The 22,014-nt window shown below is 35.0% G+C and overlaps 1 protein-coding gene across 4 annotated transcripts in view; it reads right to left on the bottom strand.

The window, feature by feature from the left end:
* QKI (QKI, KH domain containing RNA binding) overlaps window positions 1-22,014 on the bottom strand; it is a 156,194-nt gene that overhangs the window by 83,856 nt on the left and 50,324 nt on the right. For all 4 annotated transcript variants that reach the window (XM_069487641.1, XM_069487643.1, XM_069487644.1 and 1 more), the window contains exon 3: window positions 11,429-11,545. In XM_069487641.1, the coding sequence (XP_069343742.1) occupies window positions 11,429-11,545 (117 nt within the window). The remainder of the gene's footprint in view (window positions 1-11,428; window positions 11,546-22,014) is intronic.

Raw genomic sequence — 22,014 nt, 5'->3', positions numbered from 1 at the left:
ATGTCCCTTGACATTTAATTAAAAAAAAAACAACAACAAAAAAAAAACAGAACTAAAGATACGAGGTAATTACTTTTTAGCTAGAGTTGGACACTTTTAAGACATAAACACTGTCAACAAATATGTCAAAGGATCTAAGGTTAAGAGATTATTTTTGAATTCAAACTAGAATTAAGATTACAGGATTGAAGTTTCAAAGACAGATTTTATCTTGACACAAGGAACAACTTTATAAGCAGATTTGTCTGAGACTTGATCATTTGTTTGCAGCCTTTGGTCACTTCCTGCTTCTACCCATTTCTTCCTCTACTGTCAAGTTATCTTTTTAAAACATTTAACATTTCATAACTTCTCATCTTAAAAATCTAAGAGTGCCAATGTATTTCTTTCCAAATGAAAAAAATCCTTTGATATACCATTCAAGATCTGTTATCCTCAGACCTCAGCCGTGTCTCCAAAACCAACTCTCCATTGTATCCTATACCCTCTACTGCCACATCAAGCATCCACATAGCAACACACACTGGTTGATCCTATTTCTCATGTCTAGAACACCACGCTACTCATTTGCCTGGTAAACTCCTACTCCCGTGAATTCTCTCCAGCTTCTTAAAGCCTTCAACCTCCAAAAAAACCTAATATTTCTTGACTTCCTGTAGCACAACGTATAATCTCTGTTGCAGTATTAGTTCTCTGCCAAAACATGTCTCCCAGGGTTATTCCTTGAGGGCAAAAATCACAGGCATTCAAAAAAATAACTGCAGCCTCAGAAGTTAGGAGGTAATGAAAATTGGGTAACAACCATTTTGTAGTACTAGAAAGTGAAATATAACACAATTAAATATCACAAGGATGGACGGTTAGATTCCATGGCTTACTACAGTTCTTTCTAAACCAGCTTATACAACAGTATAAATTTCAATCTCATTGTCACTCTTCTAAAGCAATTCATCTGTTTTCATAAATTCTACTATTCAATCAGGTTCACAAAAGTTTATAAGTATGCAATCTGTAAAAGAATTTTAAGAGAGAATCTTTAATAGTTCCTACTCTCTAATCCATCTTATCAAAAGGTATCAATAAGGGAAGTAAAGGGAGAGGGGGAGATATACTTTGATGGGTGAGTTATGAATATAAAATTCAGAGAAAAAAACATTCCTCACTGGGTACAACCTTTCTCAACTAAGGATTCCACCTGATAATCAAATCTTTATGTCCACCCCAAGACATAAATTATATATAAAATTCACTTCTCTCCTACGTAACTATGAGGATACTCTCGATAAGCCACCTTAGGTAAAATGAGATAATTTCTATGTTCTGTGGTTGAGATGAGGAACCCTAATGGAGAAAAGCTCAGAAGTTAATAGAAAAATCACAGCCCATTTCCTCTTAAAAACATTTTAAATAGTAATTCATTTCTTAGGCCCATCCAGAACTTATTACAATTATGATGCACCTTAAGACCAGTTATAATAGTACCACTTCAACTAAGCCTAACCATGGTTTATAGACTGCTTCAATCGGAAAATAAGAAACACACTACAAATAAATGACTACTTGGGAAACTGAAGATGATTACACTGCTCATAATAGTAATGACTTTTATATACAGACATCCCCAATATATGTTATACAAATGGCATAGTTTAAAAGTGCCTTTAACAGATGCTCAATCTCCTGCATAACATACAAAAGTTTAACTCTGCAGTGAAGCTGTGAGGAAATTAGTACTCTCATACAGTGCTGAGGGTAATGCAAAGAACAAATCCCAGAGAGAGGAATTTACCACTAACTAGCAAAATCACATGCTGGCGTACACCTTCTACAATTCTACCCCAAAGATAAACTAGCAACTACACAAACTGATATATATAAAAGCTTTTCAATACAGAAACTATTTCTATTTGTAACAGCAAAAGACTAGAAGCAATCTAAATGTTCACTAATGGGGACTGTTTGAATAATTTACAGTATAGCCACACAATGGAATGTGATGAAGTTATTAAAAGGAATAAAGACTGTTCTCTCTATACTCCCATTAAGTGATCTCAATGACATACTGTTAAGTAAAAAAGCAAGGCAAAGAAAATTGTTAAATATGTAACAATCTTCTTATGAAAGGAGTGAGAAATTACACATATCCACATGCATAATTGTTATACCTATGTGTTTTTTTAAAAAAGATAAAAATAAACCAAAAACTAAAAATAAAAAAACATATTCAAATAGCCAGAGAGGGACTAGGTAAATAGGCCAAGGATAAAAGCCAGACGTTGTCATTTTGTAGATCTGACTTTTGGAGCCATGTAAATATTTTAAAGTATAAAACAGAGAAATATTTTAAGTAATTCTAAAACTAGAAAAGCAAGCACAAAAAGTGAACTTAACTGTGGATCTTTATGATAGCATAACTATTACACACTAAAAAAATTAGTGTTTTAAATGATAGTAATTTGTATCTCTAGTGGAATACGCCTTAAAAACTGTAAGAATGCAGTAAAATTATTTTTGCTAACTATATTGCTGTTAATGTTTGTATTGTTATTCTAAGACTGTTTTGTATATTTCAGAATAAAGCAAACAAATCATTATTTTGTGTCATTAAGAACCACAATTTTCAGTAGGAAAGAAAGAAGATACAGATACAAGATAAGTTAATTAAATAAAAACATTATATTCCTGAATATAATGAGAATGAACGTGTGAAAATGCATCTATATTCACGACCTGAAAAGGTCTACAAATAATGAGCATTACTAGAGCCCAGAGTGCAGTCTCTCTTACTATTTCCCACTAAAAGTAACCAGGGTTCCTTAAAAAATTGGCTGATTCCAAATCTGGGGAGGAAATCTTACAAAGGTGAATGTGAACTATCATATCACATCAGAAAGCAAAGTTACTGTCCCTAACCACTAGGATTGTGTCAAAAGGTTTTGGAAGTCAACTTGTAGAGCCCTTGCACACTCAGCAGAACAAATTGTGCACCAGTTAAAAACAGTAACTACAATAAACTGAAACATATCAAAACTGTTTAAATGCATTCATAACTGATACTAAAAAGAAAAGAAAAAAATCACTTTTTACCCTTTGGAGGATTCCTGGGAATCAATTCATTACTTAAAAACCAGTGACTAAAGAATTGAACATTTATTCAGCCTTTGTTGTAAAACATATTTAATATTAATAAAGAAATAGAAGATAGCTGTTTTACAACACCTATTAAGATAAAGGACATAGAAAACAATGATTGCTAAAATCAGAGAGAGGAAATCAGACTTTACACAGTACCATCACAACATTAATTATGACATTTTTTCAAAAGGAAGAACAGAAAATGAAGAAGACAGGGTGGGAGATCTGAATCTGATTAAACCTTTGTCACTATCAATTTACAAGAAATACAGGGAACAGAGACAAACGTTCACCACCACCATGAAAATGCAATGAAAAAAAATCCATGGGAATTCATCGAAAAGACAAACCACATAGTCCCTTTGTAAACAAATCGCCAAGAGGGTTGGGGGCAGTGAGAGAGTGGCTTAACAGATGTATCAATCACAATGTAGATGACCTTCATTTTTATACTCAAACTTTTTAAAAAGCACATGTTTGAGCCAAGAGGGAAACTATAATATGAACACCAACTGTCTATTTCATATAAAGAATTTTTTGAAGATAAAAAAATACTGTATCATTAAAAAGTCCTTCTATTTTAGAGCTATCTAATGAAATATTTACAGTTGAAATTATGTCTGACTTTGCTCCTCAAATCATCTGACAGGCAGAAGTGAGGAGGGAAGATAATGGGGAATGAAAAGATCACTCCTGAAAGGAGATAGGCAATGCTGATGCCCAGTAATGGATAAATGACAGTAAAGGACACTACTTGTCTTTCTATTGTTTCAAATTTTCCATGATGAAAATTAAAAAAATAAATAAATAAATTATAACCATGCTAAAGCTTGCCGGAGATCTAAGTATTCAGTTAAGATCGATCAAACAGGCTGTTTGGAACCATACTTATACTTGGTGTTATGCCGCTGGCCCTCAAGGCCATTTTGATATGCCACCTATGAAACTGAATTGCTTTGATCTCAGTGAAAGTGTCTAGACAGCAGAACTAATTTCACAAAAAAAATCATACAAACAAAAAAACCCCCCAAAAAACCTTCTAAGTCCCTCCTCTCCCAAAAAGGAAATTTATTTTTGCATATCGCCATCAACACTGCCTTGAAATTTCCTTTAAGTACGTTTTCCTATCACCTAGCACAAAGTCTTTGACATAAAGCTCAATTAATTGGTGAAGTGACATAAGACAGGACACAGAGCTGCAGGAGAAAACGCAGACTATAAGGCAGCATGTATAAGATGATCCACTCTCTATACCACATGGTACACATGCATGGAAAACAATCTACAAGACCAAAGCTGTCAGTAAGGACAGTCTCTAGAGTGACTGAATTTCAGGAGCCTTTTCTCCAGACCATCTGGTACTTTTTAACTTTTCTAAAAATATCACATATTTAATTAAAATATATTTTAAGCATAAGAAATAAAGTAATAGGACTAAGAAATCTTTGCTACAAGAGATACTTAAGAAAAATTTGTAATTTAGATGAAAAGTGGCATGCAAAAAATGTTATGAAATGCTCTACTCAAACAAGTTCCTCCAAACAAAATTCAAGAATTTCACCTATGTTTGCAATTATACAATATGCCTCTGTAATAACATTTCATAAGTCATGTTCCACAAAACATTGCTGTTCCTCAAGGAGTTATAGGGACATTTCTAAAACAGTAAAGACTATAGCCAAATATATTTGAGAAACAAATATTAAGTTAAAAGCTTTATTAACTGATTGATTTTAAATTCAAAACCCACATTCTGACGAGAGATTTGCACAGTTGAATTTGACTATCTAGTGAGATATGTAAGTGTCTATGTAGTAAACTGGTAAGACAGAAATAAGGAACTGGGTGAGTGATTTTACCTCACTGAGCTGTCAGAAGAGTATAACTATCTTCCAAAGTTGTCACATGGTCTGAATAAGATATTGGACAGACAGTGAAAGTGGTTGATACCATTCAGCCATGATATCCCTAGAATGGCTAGAATAAAGTGCACATCCCTTCATTTTAAGCAAAGAGCTCTAAGTGCAGTTGCCAAGTCTTTACAAATTTCCAAGAGACACAACATTTGACTGACCTGGCTTTGATAAACTACAGACATTTCACACATCAACATGTTGAGGGGTGGTGGGAGAGGAATAGGAGAAGGTGAGAAGCAGGAACATACAAGCATGGCTACTTAGTCCTCTCCTGTTTATGATGGGAGATCTCAAAAAAGAGCTAAAAATTGTAGACTGACAAGATAAATCCATAAATGGTGTCCCCTACAAAGACCATTCACACACATCCCCCCCGCAAAAGAACTACACTTACCATTTAACTTTCACTCCACAATTTATCAAATACCTAATTATGCACAAAACACTGCTCTGCTTTAATGACTTACATGTTTTCATTTGCTTTGTTTCTGAAGGTGGACCATTCCTTCCAGCATGCATACAATTTGCCCACAGCCCTCCACGTGGTCTCTGCAACTCTCTGCTGCCTCAATTGAAAAACATAATTACTTTCTTTTCCTAAAATTACTTCTGTAACATCCATAATCTGCTCAAGCATATAGTTTTCTATTAGAAAACATGGGAGTAAATAAATCCTTTAGAGGAAGGATTCTCAAATATCAGTTGGTCTTTGTTCCCTGGCACACAGCTCCAAAATAAATACAGGTATACCCCATTTTATTGCACTTTGCTTTACTATGCTTAGTAGATACTGCATTTTTTATAAATTGAAGGTCTGTCCAACTCTGCATCCAGCAAGTCTACTGGCACCATTTTTTCTACAGCATGTCCTCTATTAGTGTCTCAGCACATCACATTTTGGTACTTCTCACAATATTTCAAACTTTCTCATTACATCTGTTATGGTGATCTGTGATCATTGACCTTTGAGATTACTGTAGTCATTGTTTTGGGGCACACCAAAATGTGCCCATGTAAGACAACAAACTTAACTGATAAATGTTGCAGTGGTCGGACTCCTCCACTAACTAGCAATTGCCCCATCTCTCTCCCTCTCCTCAGGCTTCCCTATTCCCTGAGACACAAAAATATTGAAATGAAGCTACCTAATATTCCTACAACAGCCTCTAAGTTTCAAGTGAAAGGAAGAGTCACATGTCTCTCATGTGACGAAAGAAAAGACAAGACAAGAAAGACAGACAAGAGAGGGAAGGAAGGAAGAAAGGAAGGGAGGGAATAATAATAAAAAAGAATCCTACTACATCTACACGATCTGTGTCTGTACCCTGTAAATGGAATAATAAAGCCTGGATGACAGCACATCTATTTACAGCATGGTTTACTGAGTATTTAAAGCCCACTGTAGAGATCTACTATTCAGAAAAAAAAAGATTCCTTTCAAAAGATTACTGCTCATGAACAAGGCACCCAGTATCTCTGAAGGAGATAAATGCTGTTCTCATGCCTGCTAACAACATTCACTCTGCAGCCCCTGGATCAAGAAGTAATTTTGACTTTCAAATCTTATTATTTAAGAAATACATTTCTTAAGGCTACAGTAGCCATAGATAGCGATTCCTTTCACAGATCAGGGAAAAGTGAACTGAAATCTTCTAGCTAGGAATCACCATCTAGATACCATGAAGAACATTCGTGATTCATGGGAAGAGGTCAAAATATCAACATTTACAGGAGTTTGGAAGAAGTTTCATTCCAACCCTCATGGATGACATGGAACAAATCTTCAGCAGAGGAAGCAACTACAGAAGTGGAAGAAACAGCAAGAGAACTAGAATTAGAGGTACAGCCTAAAGATGTGACTGCACTGCTGCAATCACATAAAACTTGAATGGATGAGCAAAGAAAGTGGTTTCTTGAGATAGAATCTATTTCTGGTAAAGATGCTGTGAATATTGATGAAATAACAAAGAAGGAATTAGAATATTAAATAAATATAGACAATAAAGCAACAACAAGGTTTGAGAGGATTGACTCCAATTTTCAAAGTTCTACTGGCAATAAAATGTTACCAAACACCACCACATGCTACAGAGAAATCTTCTGTGAGAGTTCATCACATCAATGTGGCAAACTTCATTGTTGTCTTATTGTAAATTGCCACAACCACCCCAACCTTCATCAGTCACCACCCTGATCAGTCAGCAGCCATCACTGAGGCAAGACCCTTCATTGGCAAAAAGCTTGTAACTGGCTGAAGCCTCAGACAATCGTCAGTATTTTTTAGCAATGAAGTATTTTTAAATTAAGCTATATACATTTTCTTTAAGACATAATGCTATTGCACACACACACACACACACACACACGTAATAGACTATAGTGGTCTGGAACCTGTTTGTGTCTTTTTGCATACTAATCAGATGAATAATGGCTGGGGCTCTCGGATAGTCTCAGGATGGGGGCTGGTTGCGAGGGGAACCAACCAAGTAATTAGAGGGTTAAGACTTTCAGCCCCATCCCCCAACCTCTAGGGAGGGAAGAGGAGCTGAAGGTTGAGGTGATCACCAATGGCCAGTGATATAAGGAATCATACCTACATAATGAACCTCCATAAAAAAACAAAAAGACTAGGTTTGGAGAGACTCCAAATAGCTGAACTAGTGGAGGTACCTGGGGGATGTCGCACTAGAGAAGGCATGGAAGCTGTGCCCATTCCCACGTGTCTTGCCCTATCCATCTTTTTCATCTGGCTGTTCATCTACATCCTTTGTAATACCCTTTTTAGTAAATGGGGAAATGTAAGTAAAGTCTTTCTCTGAGTTCTGCGAGCCACTCTAGCAAATCAACTGAGCATAAGGAGGGGCTCATGGAAAAACAGGTTTATAGCTGGTTGGTCAGAGGCATAGGTCACAACTGGGGCTTGCGACTGCCACCTGAAGTGGGGGCAGTCTTGTGGGACTAAGCCCTCAACCTGTCGGGTCTGACACTATCTTGAAGCAGACAGTGTCAGAATTGAATTGAATTAGAGGATCTCTAGTTGGTGTGTCCTGGAGAATTATTTGTTTGGTGTGTAAGAAATCCTATATATCTAGTATCAGAAGTATTGAGTGGTGTATGAGAGTAGGAAAAACACTTTGGTTTTCTTTTCCAGCCTTAACAGAGAGACAGAACAAAACTTCAAACATATTATCACGAAGGGAAAAAATAAAAAGCTAAAGCTTACAGAAATTTTATGAAATATATTCATATCAGCTTTGTAGTCAAAGTTTATATTATTCAATATTCATGTTGTTCTAGTATTTCTGAAGTTGTTATCACTCTTAGAAATGGTTTATGCATTAGAAGGTAGTGGTCCACAAGAATAGAACACAGGCTTTAGGTTCAAAATTTGACTGCTACTCTTTGACATGTGACCTTTAGCAAATTACTCAATCTCCCTTGTCCTCAATTTCTTCATCTATCAAATGGGAATAGCAAGATTTGGATTAACTAAAACAAATGATGCAAAGTACATACTCTATAAATCAAAAGAACAATCCATAAAATAAAACCAATTTTCACTTGCAAGGCTCTAACAATGCCCTTTACCACATACTCAATTTCAGAGAGAGGGTACAGTCAGCTAGCTACAGATCAGCACTGCCATATGCTGACTGATACAGACACAAAGTTCCTAATAGCTTTAAGCCCTGATCACAGCTTCCTATAAAGTCTGACTGCAGTTCCTGCTCTTAGGTTCCAGGATATTACCTGGTACCATTCCACTGGCTATTCAGAAACAAAATACTGTTGAACCCATCAACAATGCTGAAATAATATCAAAACAAGAGAATGAAAATTAAATCACTTGCTTAAAACCAGCAGCTTGGAATGATACATTACTACCTATTTTCCCAAGAACATTAAAAGCACATAGGGCTTATAATTTTCTCTATTTGCCATCCCTTTTTTGGGTGTACAGGGGAAGGTGCATCTAAGGCTTTCATTTATTACCTGAACTAAGCGGTCGTTACTTTCACAGATTTCTTCTAGTGCCTACACACTGTCCTAGATACTCACCAAACACCAAGGAAATACTCCATAAAATAGACACCGTCTGCTCTCACAGTTTACCAGTCTAGTAAAGGATTCAGGCCAGCAGATTGTTAAAAGCAAATTAGGCAATTAGTAAATTGCAATCTATTCTCTAGCTTTCTTAGTTTTTAACATATATTGACAACTTTGCAGAAAAGCTTAGAGCTAAATGGTTTTTTCTTTGTAACTCCTAAAAAACACCTCAATCAGCCTTACTACTTACATTAAGACTTCTTTTTGTCTTCAAAAAGAACATGTTTGTCATGTTCTTTACCAAAATAAAAGCAAAGCAACAAATGATAATACTTTCCATTTTGAGTTTACCTTTATTATAAATACTTTTAAGAGTGCAACAGTATAACTATGGTATAAACGAACATGATTTTATTAACAATTTATTATGCAGATTTAAACTAAGACACTCCTGGTGCTATAAATCTACACATACATATTCAAAGGTCACAAGACAACGAGAAATTATTACCATTTACATGGCAGAAAAAAACTGTAGTGTTCCCTCATGATATCATATAATTCTAAAAATAAGATATACTATCTAACATATAGTGTTAAGACAAAATTTATTAAGAATCATTAACATTAAATGATCATATGTGTCCAACACTGTTCTAAGCGATTTACAACTCATTTAATCCTTACAACCACTGTAAGAGAGAAGTGACATTACTACTCCCATTTTATAGGACACATAGCAATTACCGAATTTGTCCTAGGTCACAAAGACGTTAAGTGGCAGAACCAAGATTCAAACCTAACCACTCTGATTGCAGAGCTCACTCTCTTAACCATACTGTTATTTTGCCAAAGATGACAGAAAATGTTCTTTAATCATGATGTCTAACTACAAAGTTCCAAGCTCTAATCCCTCTTTATCTGTTTGGAAGAGTGAGCAAAGTCCATAGAAGGTCATTACCACAGAATTCATGGAAACTCTGGAGAGGGGGCAAAAAAAAAAAAAAAAGCTTTGTTAACTGACCTTAACTGATGGATATACACTATTCTTTTGGTGAAGACTTATGTGTCCTTCACTTGTCAAGATTTCATTCATTGCCCTGAGGCAATTACACCAGTGTTACTTAATGCCAATGTAATCGTAAGTACAAACAGTGGAACCAAAACTTCATGGCAATACTCATTTGAAAAGATTATCACTCAGCTGACTGAGAATATGAGTAAGTTTTATTAAGATTCTAATAAAAAATGTTTTAATACATCTAAAAATGTTCAAGGAAAACTCACATACTCCCATGAAAATATCTTTAAACTCAGCTGACAAGAACAGATTATAACAAGAATTAAAGATACTCAGTATTGAGATTTTTTTCCCCCAAAGTTCTTATCGCTACTAAATCATCTGTGGGGAGCAAAAATAATTTATATCTAGTCAGCTTATGGGAGAGCTGGAATGAAGTTAGGTGAAAAGATCATAAAACACGCATATCAAAATGAAGTCAGGATACCTTGTGGGTTTGGTGTCCATTTCACAAGCTCCACAAAGCGATTCAATACACATGCTCTAATACAAGCTAACCACAGGTCTATTACTTGACAGCCCCTTCAAGTCAGTGTATTTTTTAAAAAAGCAAAAATCACCCTTCCTACCAATAATTTTAACCTTTGACAATAAAAATCTACTTTTACAGTCATTTTTTTATATAGATAGAAATTCAAAAGTATCCTGCCTCACACCACTTGACCTTTTTTTTTTTTTTTTTAAAGGAAACTTAGGCAAATAAAATCTTTTTAACAATATTTAAAGCAGATAGTTGGGTAAAATAAGAAATGGCAGAAGTTGGAGCGGGGGAGCCATATAAAGTAAAATGTCTAAAAAAATTTAATCAATACAAAATGTCAATGAAACCCAAAATGTGCCTCATATGGCCAGTGAAAAGCCTTTGTTTTAATAGATTTCTGTCTTCTAACTCTCCCAATGATTTAATATACATCTAAAGTTATTCATTTGATTGTTCTCATTTAAATCTCATCAAAAGAAATACTTTAGGTCTTTCAAGCTTTGAGTTACATATTTTTATATATTTAACATTTTGGTCTGACAAATTTCCAAACAGTAAGCTTCTCAAGTGTAAATACCAAAAGTAAGTTCACATGATGGACTAACTTATATTTTAGTTCACTAGGTGAAAAATGAAGGGAAAATCACTTTCAGACATGGAATAAAATACAGTGTTTCATGCACAGAAAATCTGGACATTTTATTATTAGGATGCAAAAGTGTAAGTTAGTTATTCACATAAAGACTTGCCCCATTTCCAAGGACTTACCTTCTTTTTATCCCTCATTGAACCTTTGCCTCGGACCATTATTTTACATCCTGTCTCTGCTTCAAGTTGTTTGGCTGTAAGTCCTCTAGGTCCAAGGATTCTCCCAACAAAATTAAACTGGAAAAAAAAAAAAAGTCACCACATATTATTCACTTGCTGGAATTTACACTTTTTAAAATTATTATGAAGCATAGATATACTCAAGTTAAAATAAAATCTACAGCCCTTATGAAATGCTTGCCAAGTTTGGGATATAACTACAATAGCTCATTGTTTAGCACAAAATTTTCATATGTATTAATATAAACTATCAATTAGGAACAACAGTATCCAACTAAAACATACATTATACATTGCCAACCAATGTATAATCTAAAACAGAGTTTAAGTTTGGCAAAAATATTAGATACCATCCAAGAAAGCAAATCCCTTTCACAAAATTCCCAACTGTCCCTTCATAACGATGATATTAAAGGAATTATTAGTGATTGCCCTTTTTACCAAAATCTTTGGGAAAAATTCCTATTTACCTAAAAGGAAATGTTGTACTTTCTCCAAAGCAACTGTAGAGAGAGAACTGTGTAACTTACAATTATAGGCTGGCTGTTAGAACACTGATGATCAAATATGGACTGCAATCTATGCTAAATATGTAAGTCTTAAGAACATATAATGTTCACCACATTCCTTGCAAAATTTTATGTCTGCATTTTCCTTTTTCCATTTCTGTCTGTAACTTAAACTACTGTCTTTGCAAAAAGCCTAAACTCTTTCCACGAATAGGACAGTGATATAAATAATTGTATAAATAAAAAAATTATCATCCCTCAAAAGAAACTTACAGTATTCATATATACATTTTTTTAAAAGGTCATTGGGAATAACAGATTGAATACTGAAAAGTAAATTTTCATCATTTGCATGTCATGTGCATAAAAGAAAAAAAAAAAAAAACGAGTGTTTTCCATCAGTTCCACAAAAACCCATGGGTGGTTTTCATTGATTTATTCAATCAAATAGCTACTGATTCTTATGCATATAGCTTCTTACTTTTTTCTTGCATGTATTCTACTGTTAGCATATCATTACACAAAAGTAACAAGCCAGAAAATCCACCCTGTCAGGGCTCAAGAAGCTGGGTACTTCTTCCACCTTCTGCATTCCAATGGCTCTTACCGTGCACCTCAGAAAGCTGCTCATCAGCAGCTTTGTGTTTCTTAAAGGAGTGGTGGTAGTATGCCCGAAGAAAGCCTCCTTCTCCAAGGAGATTTTCATGTAACTTCTTTCACCCCAAGTTGAAATCCACAGACTTTGATTTATAAGCACTTGATCTAGACTTACAAGATCCCACATTCTGAAATTGCCCGTATCATCTCCTTATATTCAAATAAAGCCACTTATCCTTGTCTACTTTCTCAACATATAGCACTTTATCTATCTCTTTACCAGACCTAAACCCCCATGGTCATCCATTTTAAGAAGGCATTTACTTCCAACCTTCAACCCTGTAAACTTCTCACAACTCCAATCTAAATAAACTCAGGTAGTATACTATGGATAAGTGCTTAAATTCTGAAAGCACACAGATTCCAGCTGTCATCCAAACTTGAATACAAAATAGTAATTAGGAATTTGAAAGTCATATCAAATAAGCCTCAATTACATAATAGAGATAATAGTATCTGGTAGAGCTAATAGTGAAGATGGTGTGTGCACAGATGTGTGTGTAGCACAATACACATACAAAGTCCAGTACAAGGTCTGCCACATAGTAGACAATTAATAGCCTACCAAGCCCACTAAAATTCTCTTTGGGAAATCTCAGGGCCTTACTCTTATGAAATAATTCGGCTTAGAATGTCATATAAGGAGGAGATGTGATCAATAGCAAATTTGCCCTACAAAACTCCAGAGACTTAACACTCAAACACTTGAGTTCTGCAGCGAACAAGAAAGAAAGGTGAAAATAATATATAAAACAATTGGCCATTGCTGCCTACAGAACACCAAAAGCCAGGCAACTAACTTGCAGGTAATACCAGAGTTTATTTCTCTAGAAAAACTGAAATGTCCCAGACAAAAGACTTCCATGTTCCAGCATACGACTCTCATCTCAAAGTTTGGCACTTCAGGTGATCATCTCAAATGGAGGCCATTGGTGGACAAGCTCCTAATGCAAATTTTCAGTGCTTCATTCCAAATCAAGGTTTACCAAAGACTTTAGCAAGAGCTCTAACACAAAAGAGACTGTCTCGCTTCTTTATGTTGTACTAAGGACTGATCCTTGAGACAAATAACTGTGATGGATAAAGAAGATCAAAATAATCTTCAGCAGAGAGTGTAAACTATATTCTACAATAGTTATACACATTTGTATCCCCAATAGAAGAGTATACATTTATATAAGAATTTGTTTTGAACCACTTCCTCTCCAATACTCCTTACTGTCAGTGTTTATTATCTGAGCCATTCTGGTATGTTTATGAAATATTTCAATTAGCACTCCTCTGATTACTATCATAATGAAATTGAGCATTTTTGCATGTTTATTGTCCATTCCAACGTACTTTTTTTGAAGTACATTTGAAGTTTCCTGTTTTTCTACTGTGTTATTTTTTTTATATTGATTTCTACTTTGTGGTTACATGAGTAGCACGGTATCTTTTCCCATCCTGTGGCTTGCCTTCTCCCTCTTTAATGGTGTCTTATGATGATTGGAAGTTTTCAACTTTACTGGAGTTCAAGTTATTAATCTTCTCTTTATGGTGAGTGTTTTATGTGTCCTGTTTAAAATAAGCCTTTCCCTATCTCAGGGACATCAAGATATCCTCTTGTGTTATCTTTTAGAAGCTTTACTGTTATCTCTTTCACATTTATGTCTAAAATGTACCAGGAATTGATGTCTGTATAAAATAACTTTTTTTCCTCTCACATGAATATCCAAATATTCTAGCTTATTTTATTGAAAAGACCATCCTTTTCTGATTGCTTCGCAGTCTCAACATTACCATAAATAAACATTTATGTGAACAGTTGTCCCTTGGTCTCTGTGAGCATTTGTTCCAGGACCCCCACAAATAGTAAAATTTGTGGATGCTCAAGTCCCTGATATAAAATGGTGTAGTATTTGCATATAACCCATGCATATCCTTCCATATACTTTATATCATCTTTAGATTGTTTATAATACCTAACATAAACTCTATGTAAATCATTCTTACTGTATTGTTTTTAGGGACTAATGACAAGAAAAAGTGTCCCTACATGTTTAGTACGCATGCAGTCACCCAAAATATTTTCGATTCACAGTTGGCTGAATCCACAGATGTGGAACCTAAGGATATGAAGGGCTATTTCTGGGATCTCTAGTCAATTCCATTTATCTATTTATCGTTTCTTTAGTACCACACTGTAATAAATCTTGACATGTAGTAAAACAAGTTCTTCCACCTTGCTCTTCCAGAGTGTCTTAGCTACTCCTGGCCCTTTGCATTTCCATATATTTTAAAATAAGTCAATTTCTAAAATAATACCTGCAAGAATTTTCACTGGAATCACATTATAATAGAGTCTTCAAAATCATGAACAGTAAAATTTCTCCATTTGATCAAGTCATCTTTCATGTTTCAAGAATGTAAAGCTTTTTTTGATTGTGTCTTTATTTGGTTTTGTTGTTGTTGTTATATTTAATCCTAGAAATCTGCAGGGCTTTTTCTGCTATTATACATCGTATTTTTAATTTTTCATTTTCTGTTTCTGGTATATGAACATAAAATTGGCTTTTCTATATCAACCTTCTAACCAGCAACCTTGTTCCTTCATTATTGATTCTCAAAAATTTTCTGTAGGTTCTTTTGGATCCTTTATATAAACAATCATATCACTTGCAAATGATGACAGTTCTACTTTTTTCTTTCCAACCATTTTTATTTTTTTTCCTGCTATCTTTACAGCACTGGCCAGCACACCTTAAGTTCACAGTCAAATAAAACTGTACCAGACTTGTTCCAGATTTCAACAATTCACCATAAGTTTGAAGTAATCTGTAGACTTTTTATAGATATACTTTACCACATTTAGAAAATTCCATTCTTTTCCTTAGTTTGCTAAGAGTATCTTTTTTTTTTTTTTCCTAAATGACAACGGGGTGTCTAAACTTATTTTTTCACCGTCTATTTAAACAACCACAATACTTCTCCTTAATTCTGTTATTGCAGTGGATTACAAATGAATTGTCAAATGTTAAAACAACTCTACTTTCCTAAAATAAACTCAATTTGATCATGATATTCTTTTTAAGAAGGCTGAGTTCAGTTTCCTAGCATTTTGGTAATTTTACAACAACAACAAAACTTAGGTTCATGAATGGAATTGACCTTTAATTTTTCTTTCTCATAATATGCTTCTTATGTTTTAGACACCAAGGTTATCCTGGCCTTCAAAGGTGCTGGGATATGTTCCTTTTTTTCCTACTCTCTGGATGAGCTCAAGAAAGACAGGTATTATTTCTTCCTTAAATACTGACTAGATTTCAGTAGTGAAGCTACCTGGGCCTAGGGTTTTCTCTGTGGAAGGTTTTTAATTATAGATTCAGTTTCTTTAATTTAGATTTTCTATTCCTTCATGTCAATTTTTAAAACAGTGTTTATGTCATATCGTCTAAATTTTTTAATTTATTGATTTGAAGTTTATGTCTAATTTTCTTTTTTAATACCTGTAATTTTTTTCTTTTTTTTTTGAGACAAAGTCTCTGCCTCCCCTGCTAGAGTGCAGTGGCATCATCACAGCTCACTGCAACCTCAAACTCCTGGGCTCAAGTGATCCTCCTGCCTCAGCCTCCCTAGTGGGACTACAGGTATGCACCACTGCAACCTCAAACTCCTGGGCTGAAGCGATCCTCCTGCCTCAGCCTCCCTAGTGGGACTACAGGTATGCACCCCAAGCCCAGCCAATTTTTCTATTTTTTATACAGATCAGGTGGGTATTGTTCTTGCTCAGGCTGGTCTCAAACTCCTGAGCTCAAGGGATCCTCCTGCCTCAGCCTCCCAGAGTTCTATGATTACAGGTGTGAAACACCATTCCCAGCCTGCTTTTGCTTTCGTTGACTGGAGTAGACTGATTTCAAAAATGGCCACAGTTTTCTTCCCTCATTGTATCCATTCCATTTGCAATGTAAATTTGCACCTCCTCCCACCTCTTGAATCTGAGCCAGCACTGTGACTTGCTTTGCCCAATACAATGTGGTGAAAAGAATGATATGCCTAAGGGTCAATTTTATGTTGTTCTACTCTCTCAGAACCCTATTACTCCCATATAAACAAGCTTGGACTAACCTATTGGGGAATGCAAGACATATGACCCAGTCACCATCAATACCCAGAGCCAGACAACTCCCAAAGTAGACTTGCCTGGCTGACTGCTGACCCACAGCAGATGCAGACCAGAAGACCTGCTCTTCTGAACCCAATCACAGAGGAAGGAGCCCAATAGTTTTATGCTTTTGAGGCTATTTATTATGATGCACCAATAGCCAGCTGATATACTGAGTCTCTCTGTTTAGCGTTTTTCTTTTAATTGATTTCTACTCTGATTATTTCCTTCCTTCTTTTTTGGGGTTTAATCTGCTCTTTTTCCAATGTTTTGAAATGGATACTTTGCTTATTACACCCTTTCTTGTTTAATAAAGTACACATTAAAGCTTTATGTATACCTCCAAGGTCACTTTAGCTGTATCCCACAAATTCTGAAAGGTGGTATTTTCATAATGATTCAGTTCCAAATAAGTTGACATCTACTGAATACTTAAATTTTTTACATTTCAAACAGGTAAGAATTTCCTAATTATCTTTAGTTTTGATTTCTAGCTTCCTACATTGTAATCAGACAACATATCATGTATAGTCCTTAAATATTTGTTTAGACTTCCTTTTCGGCACAGAATATGGCCAATTTTTGTAAATAACCCATGGGTGCTTGAAAGAATACAGCCTACTGTGATTAAGGTTTGTCTTTTTCTCCTTTTACTTCTATTTTTGACCCTTAAACAACACGTTTGAAATGTGTGGGTCCACCTATATGTGGATTTTTTTCAGTAGAAGTCACACCAAGTGTGCCTGCCTCTCCTGCCTCCTCTTCCACCTCCTCTCTTTCACCTTTGCCACCCCTGAGACAAGAAGATCAACCCCTTCTCTTCCTCTTCAGCCTACTCAACATGAAGATGATTAATGATTCATTTCTACACTTAATGAAAATTAAATATATTTTCTCTTCCTTATGATTTTCTTAGTAACATTTTCTTTTCTATAGTTTATTTATAAGAATACAGTATATAATACATATACAAAATATGTATTAATCAACTGTTATCGGTAAGACTTCTGGGGGTCAACAGTAAGCTATTGGTACTTAAGTTTGGGGGGAGTTAAAAGTTACACGTGGATTTTCAACTGTGGGGGCAGGGGAGGTTGTAGTCAGTGGCCCTAACCCCCACATTGTTCAAGGGTCAACTGTGTACCTTTCTGTTATTATGAAGTGGCTCTCTTTATCTCTTGTTAAACCTTTTGATACTAAGCCTCTACTGATATTAATAGAGATATAAATTTTTAATTTTTCATAATGTATCTTTCTTAATCCTATTACTTTCAATCTTTTGTTATATTTTAAATGAGACCCTGGTAAACGCATCTAAATGAGTTGTTTTTTCATTCAATACATGAATCTTTAAGTTTTACCTGGAACATTTAGCCCATTTACTTGAGTTTCTATCTACCTTTATATCTACTTTGTATCTACACGGTTTATATCTACCTTCTAAGTGCTAAGTGCTTTCTACGTGTCCTACTTCTTTTGGATTCCTTTTTCTATTCCTTCTTGCCTCCTTTTCTCATGTACGTGGTGGTGAGGTGGGCGGGTAGCGAGGTGTTGCATATGAGCATGTTTTCTCCTTTCCTTTCTCCTTTCTATTAGCTTGGAAGTGACATGCTTGTTCACCACAGAGGTTACACCATGCTTCTTCACTGACTTAACCAACATTGACATTCCTTTGTACTTTTACTCCTTTTCCATATAATACAGGGGCCCCAGAATGTTTAACAGCCTTTATTCTCAATCCAGTTTATATACCATTGGTTATTTTTCAAATTCTATTTATATTTTAAACTCAATAGGATGTCGTTATCATTACTTTGTACAGATAATATGGATTTAGATTTACAAACATAGTTACCATTTTTGCTACTCTTTATTCCTTTCTGTATCTTCAACTTTCCAACTAGAGTCATTTTTCTCATACCTGAAAAACACCCTTTAGTATTTCCTTTAGTAAAGGTCTTCTAGTGATGAAATCTCTGTTTTTTCTTATCTGAAAATGAAAATGTCTTATTTTTGATGAACTCCTTAAGGATTCTTTCACTGTCTTCTAGATTCCACTGCTACTTTTGAGAAGTAAGCTATGAGTCTTCCTATTGCTCCTTTGACTGTGATCTTTTCTCTTTTCTGCCTGCTTTTAATATTTCCCCTTAATCATCAGTTTTCAGAAGCTTTACTACCATGTGCCTACATGTAGTTTTCTTTGTATTTGTCATGCTTACGGGCCAGTTTCATAAATCTATGACTTATTTTGGTGTTAAAGTTCTCAACCACATGTTCTTCAAACTCTGCTTCTGTCCCCTTCTATTTCTCCTCTTCTTCTAACACTACAATGATATACATTAAACTTTCTCACTGTATTCCTTTTATAATATGTTTCACACTCCCTCCTATTTTTTCCATTCCTCTATATGTTCATGCTGAGTATTTTCTTGTGAGCTATCTTCCAGTTCACTAATTCTCTTTTCAAATGCTTCTAATCTTCTGTTAAACCCACCTGTTTAGTTAATAGCAGGTAAGGGATTTTTCAGTTTCATTTTTCTTTTATAGCTTTCATGTCTCTTCTTTGTCTTCTGTCTCCTTGCACACAGTAGCTCTTAAAATGTTTCGATCTTGTAATTCTAATACCTAGAGTCTCTGTGAGTTTGTTTCTATTGTTTTGTTGTTTCTCTGTATTTTTGTTAATGTCATCTTGCCTCCTTGTGTGCTTGGTTGTTTTCTACTGTGTGCCAGAAAATGTACTCACTAAATAGCTTACAGAAAATAATATAAGGCCAAAGATAATGTTATCTTCCTCCAGAGAAGATATATACCAGCTTCTGCCAGGCACCTACTACTACTGATAACCTGAGATCATCTCAGCACAATTTCCCTTATTGAGACAGACAATTTTAAGTTCAGGTATAGTCTCTATGAGGACCTGGGACCTTTTGGTTCATTCTTACTTCTAGAGTACATGCCCATCAGTGTCTCTACCCCAAAAACATTAGACAAAAGGGTTGGGGGAGTCCACATAAACAAACTGTAGACTCCAATCCCTATCCCCCAATGCTCAGCCTCTTTCTTAGCTGCCCTCTTCAGATTCTGCAAACAAACCCAAAGAGAAAAGTGATCCCAAAAGTCAGGCTTATATCCTTGATCATCTGACCTCTGGAGTATCCTGAAGTAGTAATTTCTTCACAATTTGGCTAGGTCTGATATATTCAAGCAGGTTTTTTTTTTTTTTTTTTTTTCCTATTGTATCCTGATTTACTAGAATTACTCAGCTGGTCTGAATCACCTTGTCAGTCCCTAAGAAACACAAGTCCACTAGCACTTTTTCAGAGGCTGCCTTTTGATCTTAATAGATCCAGAACTGATACAACTTAAGGCAGTACAGGGTAGTAATATACCTGCATGAGGGTCTGAAAAAAAGAAAAAAATCAGAGAAGATCTATCGACATGCCTAGCCCTATGTTCATGTGTAAGCCGCTTTTCTATAACTTCATAACTTAACCTGTTCATATGGTCAAAGACTACATTAAACTTCACTCTCCCTTCCCCATAAACAACCTGGACAGAAACAATCTCCACATCCCATCACTCACCCTTTTTGTTTAGGTTTTGTATTTTTCAGTAAAATGGGGAACAGCCTTTCATTTTCAAATTTGATTCAACAAAACATTTATTCAAGTCTTGTTCTTTGTTAAGGAATGAAATAAATGGAGGAATTAAAAAAGGAAAGAAAGAAACTCTCCCTGCTCTCAAAAAGTCTGTGAAAGTGCCTTCGCAATATTTGTTACCTTGACTATTTCCTAAAATAAGCAGCCTTGCCAGCTACTCTTCAGTAATAGTTGTCCTCCATATAGATCTTTTCCCAAATCAACCCATATACTAGATATGCATTATATATTTCAAATACGGCCCAAAAAATCTGGAAAAATGCATTATGGATGAGATACTTTAGCACTTCAAATAACTAACATGTAATTGGTTTTGACCTATATCTTTGTCAAATCAGTTGGCCTACACTTCATGGCCACTTAGAGAACCCCCTTTGGAACATCCTATCCATTTCACATATTAACCCTCCTTGGGTGGAATCACAGCATCAAGATTACACAAAAAAAGGCTTCTATCACAGCTGATTAATCTTCACAATAATTATTTACTAAATTTAAAAAATCTTTTTAAAACACTTAAAACCAAAACATTAAATCTGTGACACAAAGTTTTCCTAACCTTAAACATGAACAAATTGCTATCCCAAGAACTGAACAGCAGCTCAAGTCTGTTAAAGTGCATGCCATTGGGATTTTAATACAATTGGAACTGTCAAGGTCATCGTTATCAAAATGTTGTGAGTAGAGAATGAAAAAAAAACTAATCATAGCAGCTGCTTTGTCTACTGCAACCAATTTCTAAGTTAATATCGTTTGCCTTGCATTAAAATTCATTCTGTGTTGATTTATCATGCCAGTTTCTGCAGCTTCATTCAATTAAAACAATGTCACAACACTTTCAAAGAAAATCATTTCAAACAGCCTGAGCTCAGTGCAACTTTAAAGGCCAAAAGAATGGAAAGAAAAAGAAAAAAAAGATATCATTAACCCCACTGTTTAAGTACAGACCTTCTCCGTGGCTCACCAATTATATTTCTGCCAAGTGGCATGTTAATTTTTAAAGAAGAGGTTTAACAACAATCATGTCTAATGCTGTTTATTGCTACTCACATCATTTTAAATAGAAATGATAGATTTCTCCCAATGATAAAATGTAAAGTATTATGAAAATCCTTTCCATTAACCTTTTAAGAATTCTACAATTAAAGATAAAACCTACTGTGACCCACTATAAAAACAGCTAATAAAAAATGGATTTCCAAAACCATCTCAGTGAAACACTTCTAACAATTGATACAGAGTAATCTCTGCTTAAATTTTTGGGAAAAAAAACTCAAAAACTCAAGAACTTATACCTTATAAATTGTCCATTATATCACATAAGGAACATAGTAGGTATGAAACACACACAAAATTGTTCTTGTATATATATTGGTTAACGAAGTCTTTCACTTAGCAGAAGACAAAAAAATGGAGCATCCCTAATCTACTCACCACTAGCGAGCCTATTTTACACAGATATTCTAAGATGAGACCATTTTGCACAAAAACTGTTTGTAATTAAAAATACCAGAATGGACCAGGCATGCTGGATAACGCCTAACAGTCTGGAAGGCC

This window comes from Eulemur rufifrons, chromosome 15 (assembly GCF_041146395.1).
Source record: "Eulemur rufifrons isolate Redbay chromosome 15, OSU_ERuf_1, whole genome shotgun sequence".
NCBI classification, from domain to species: domain Eukaryota; kingdom Metazoa; phylum Chordata; class Mammalia; order Primates; family Lemuridae; genus Eulemur; species Eulemur rufifrons.
This window is presented reverse-complemented; position numbering and strand designations above follow the sequence as displayed.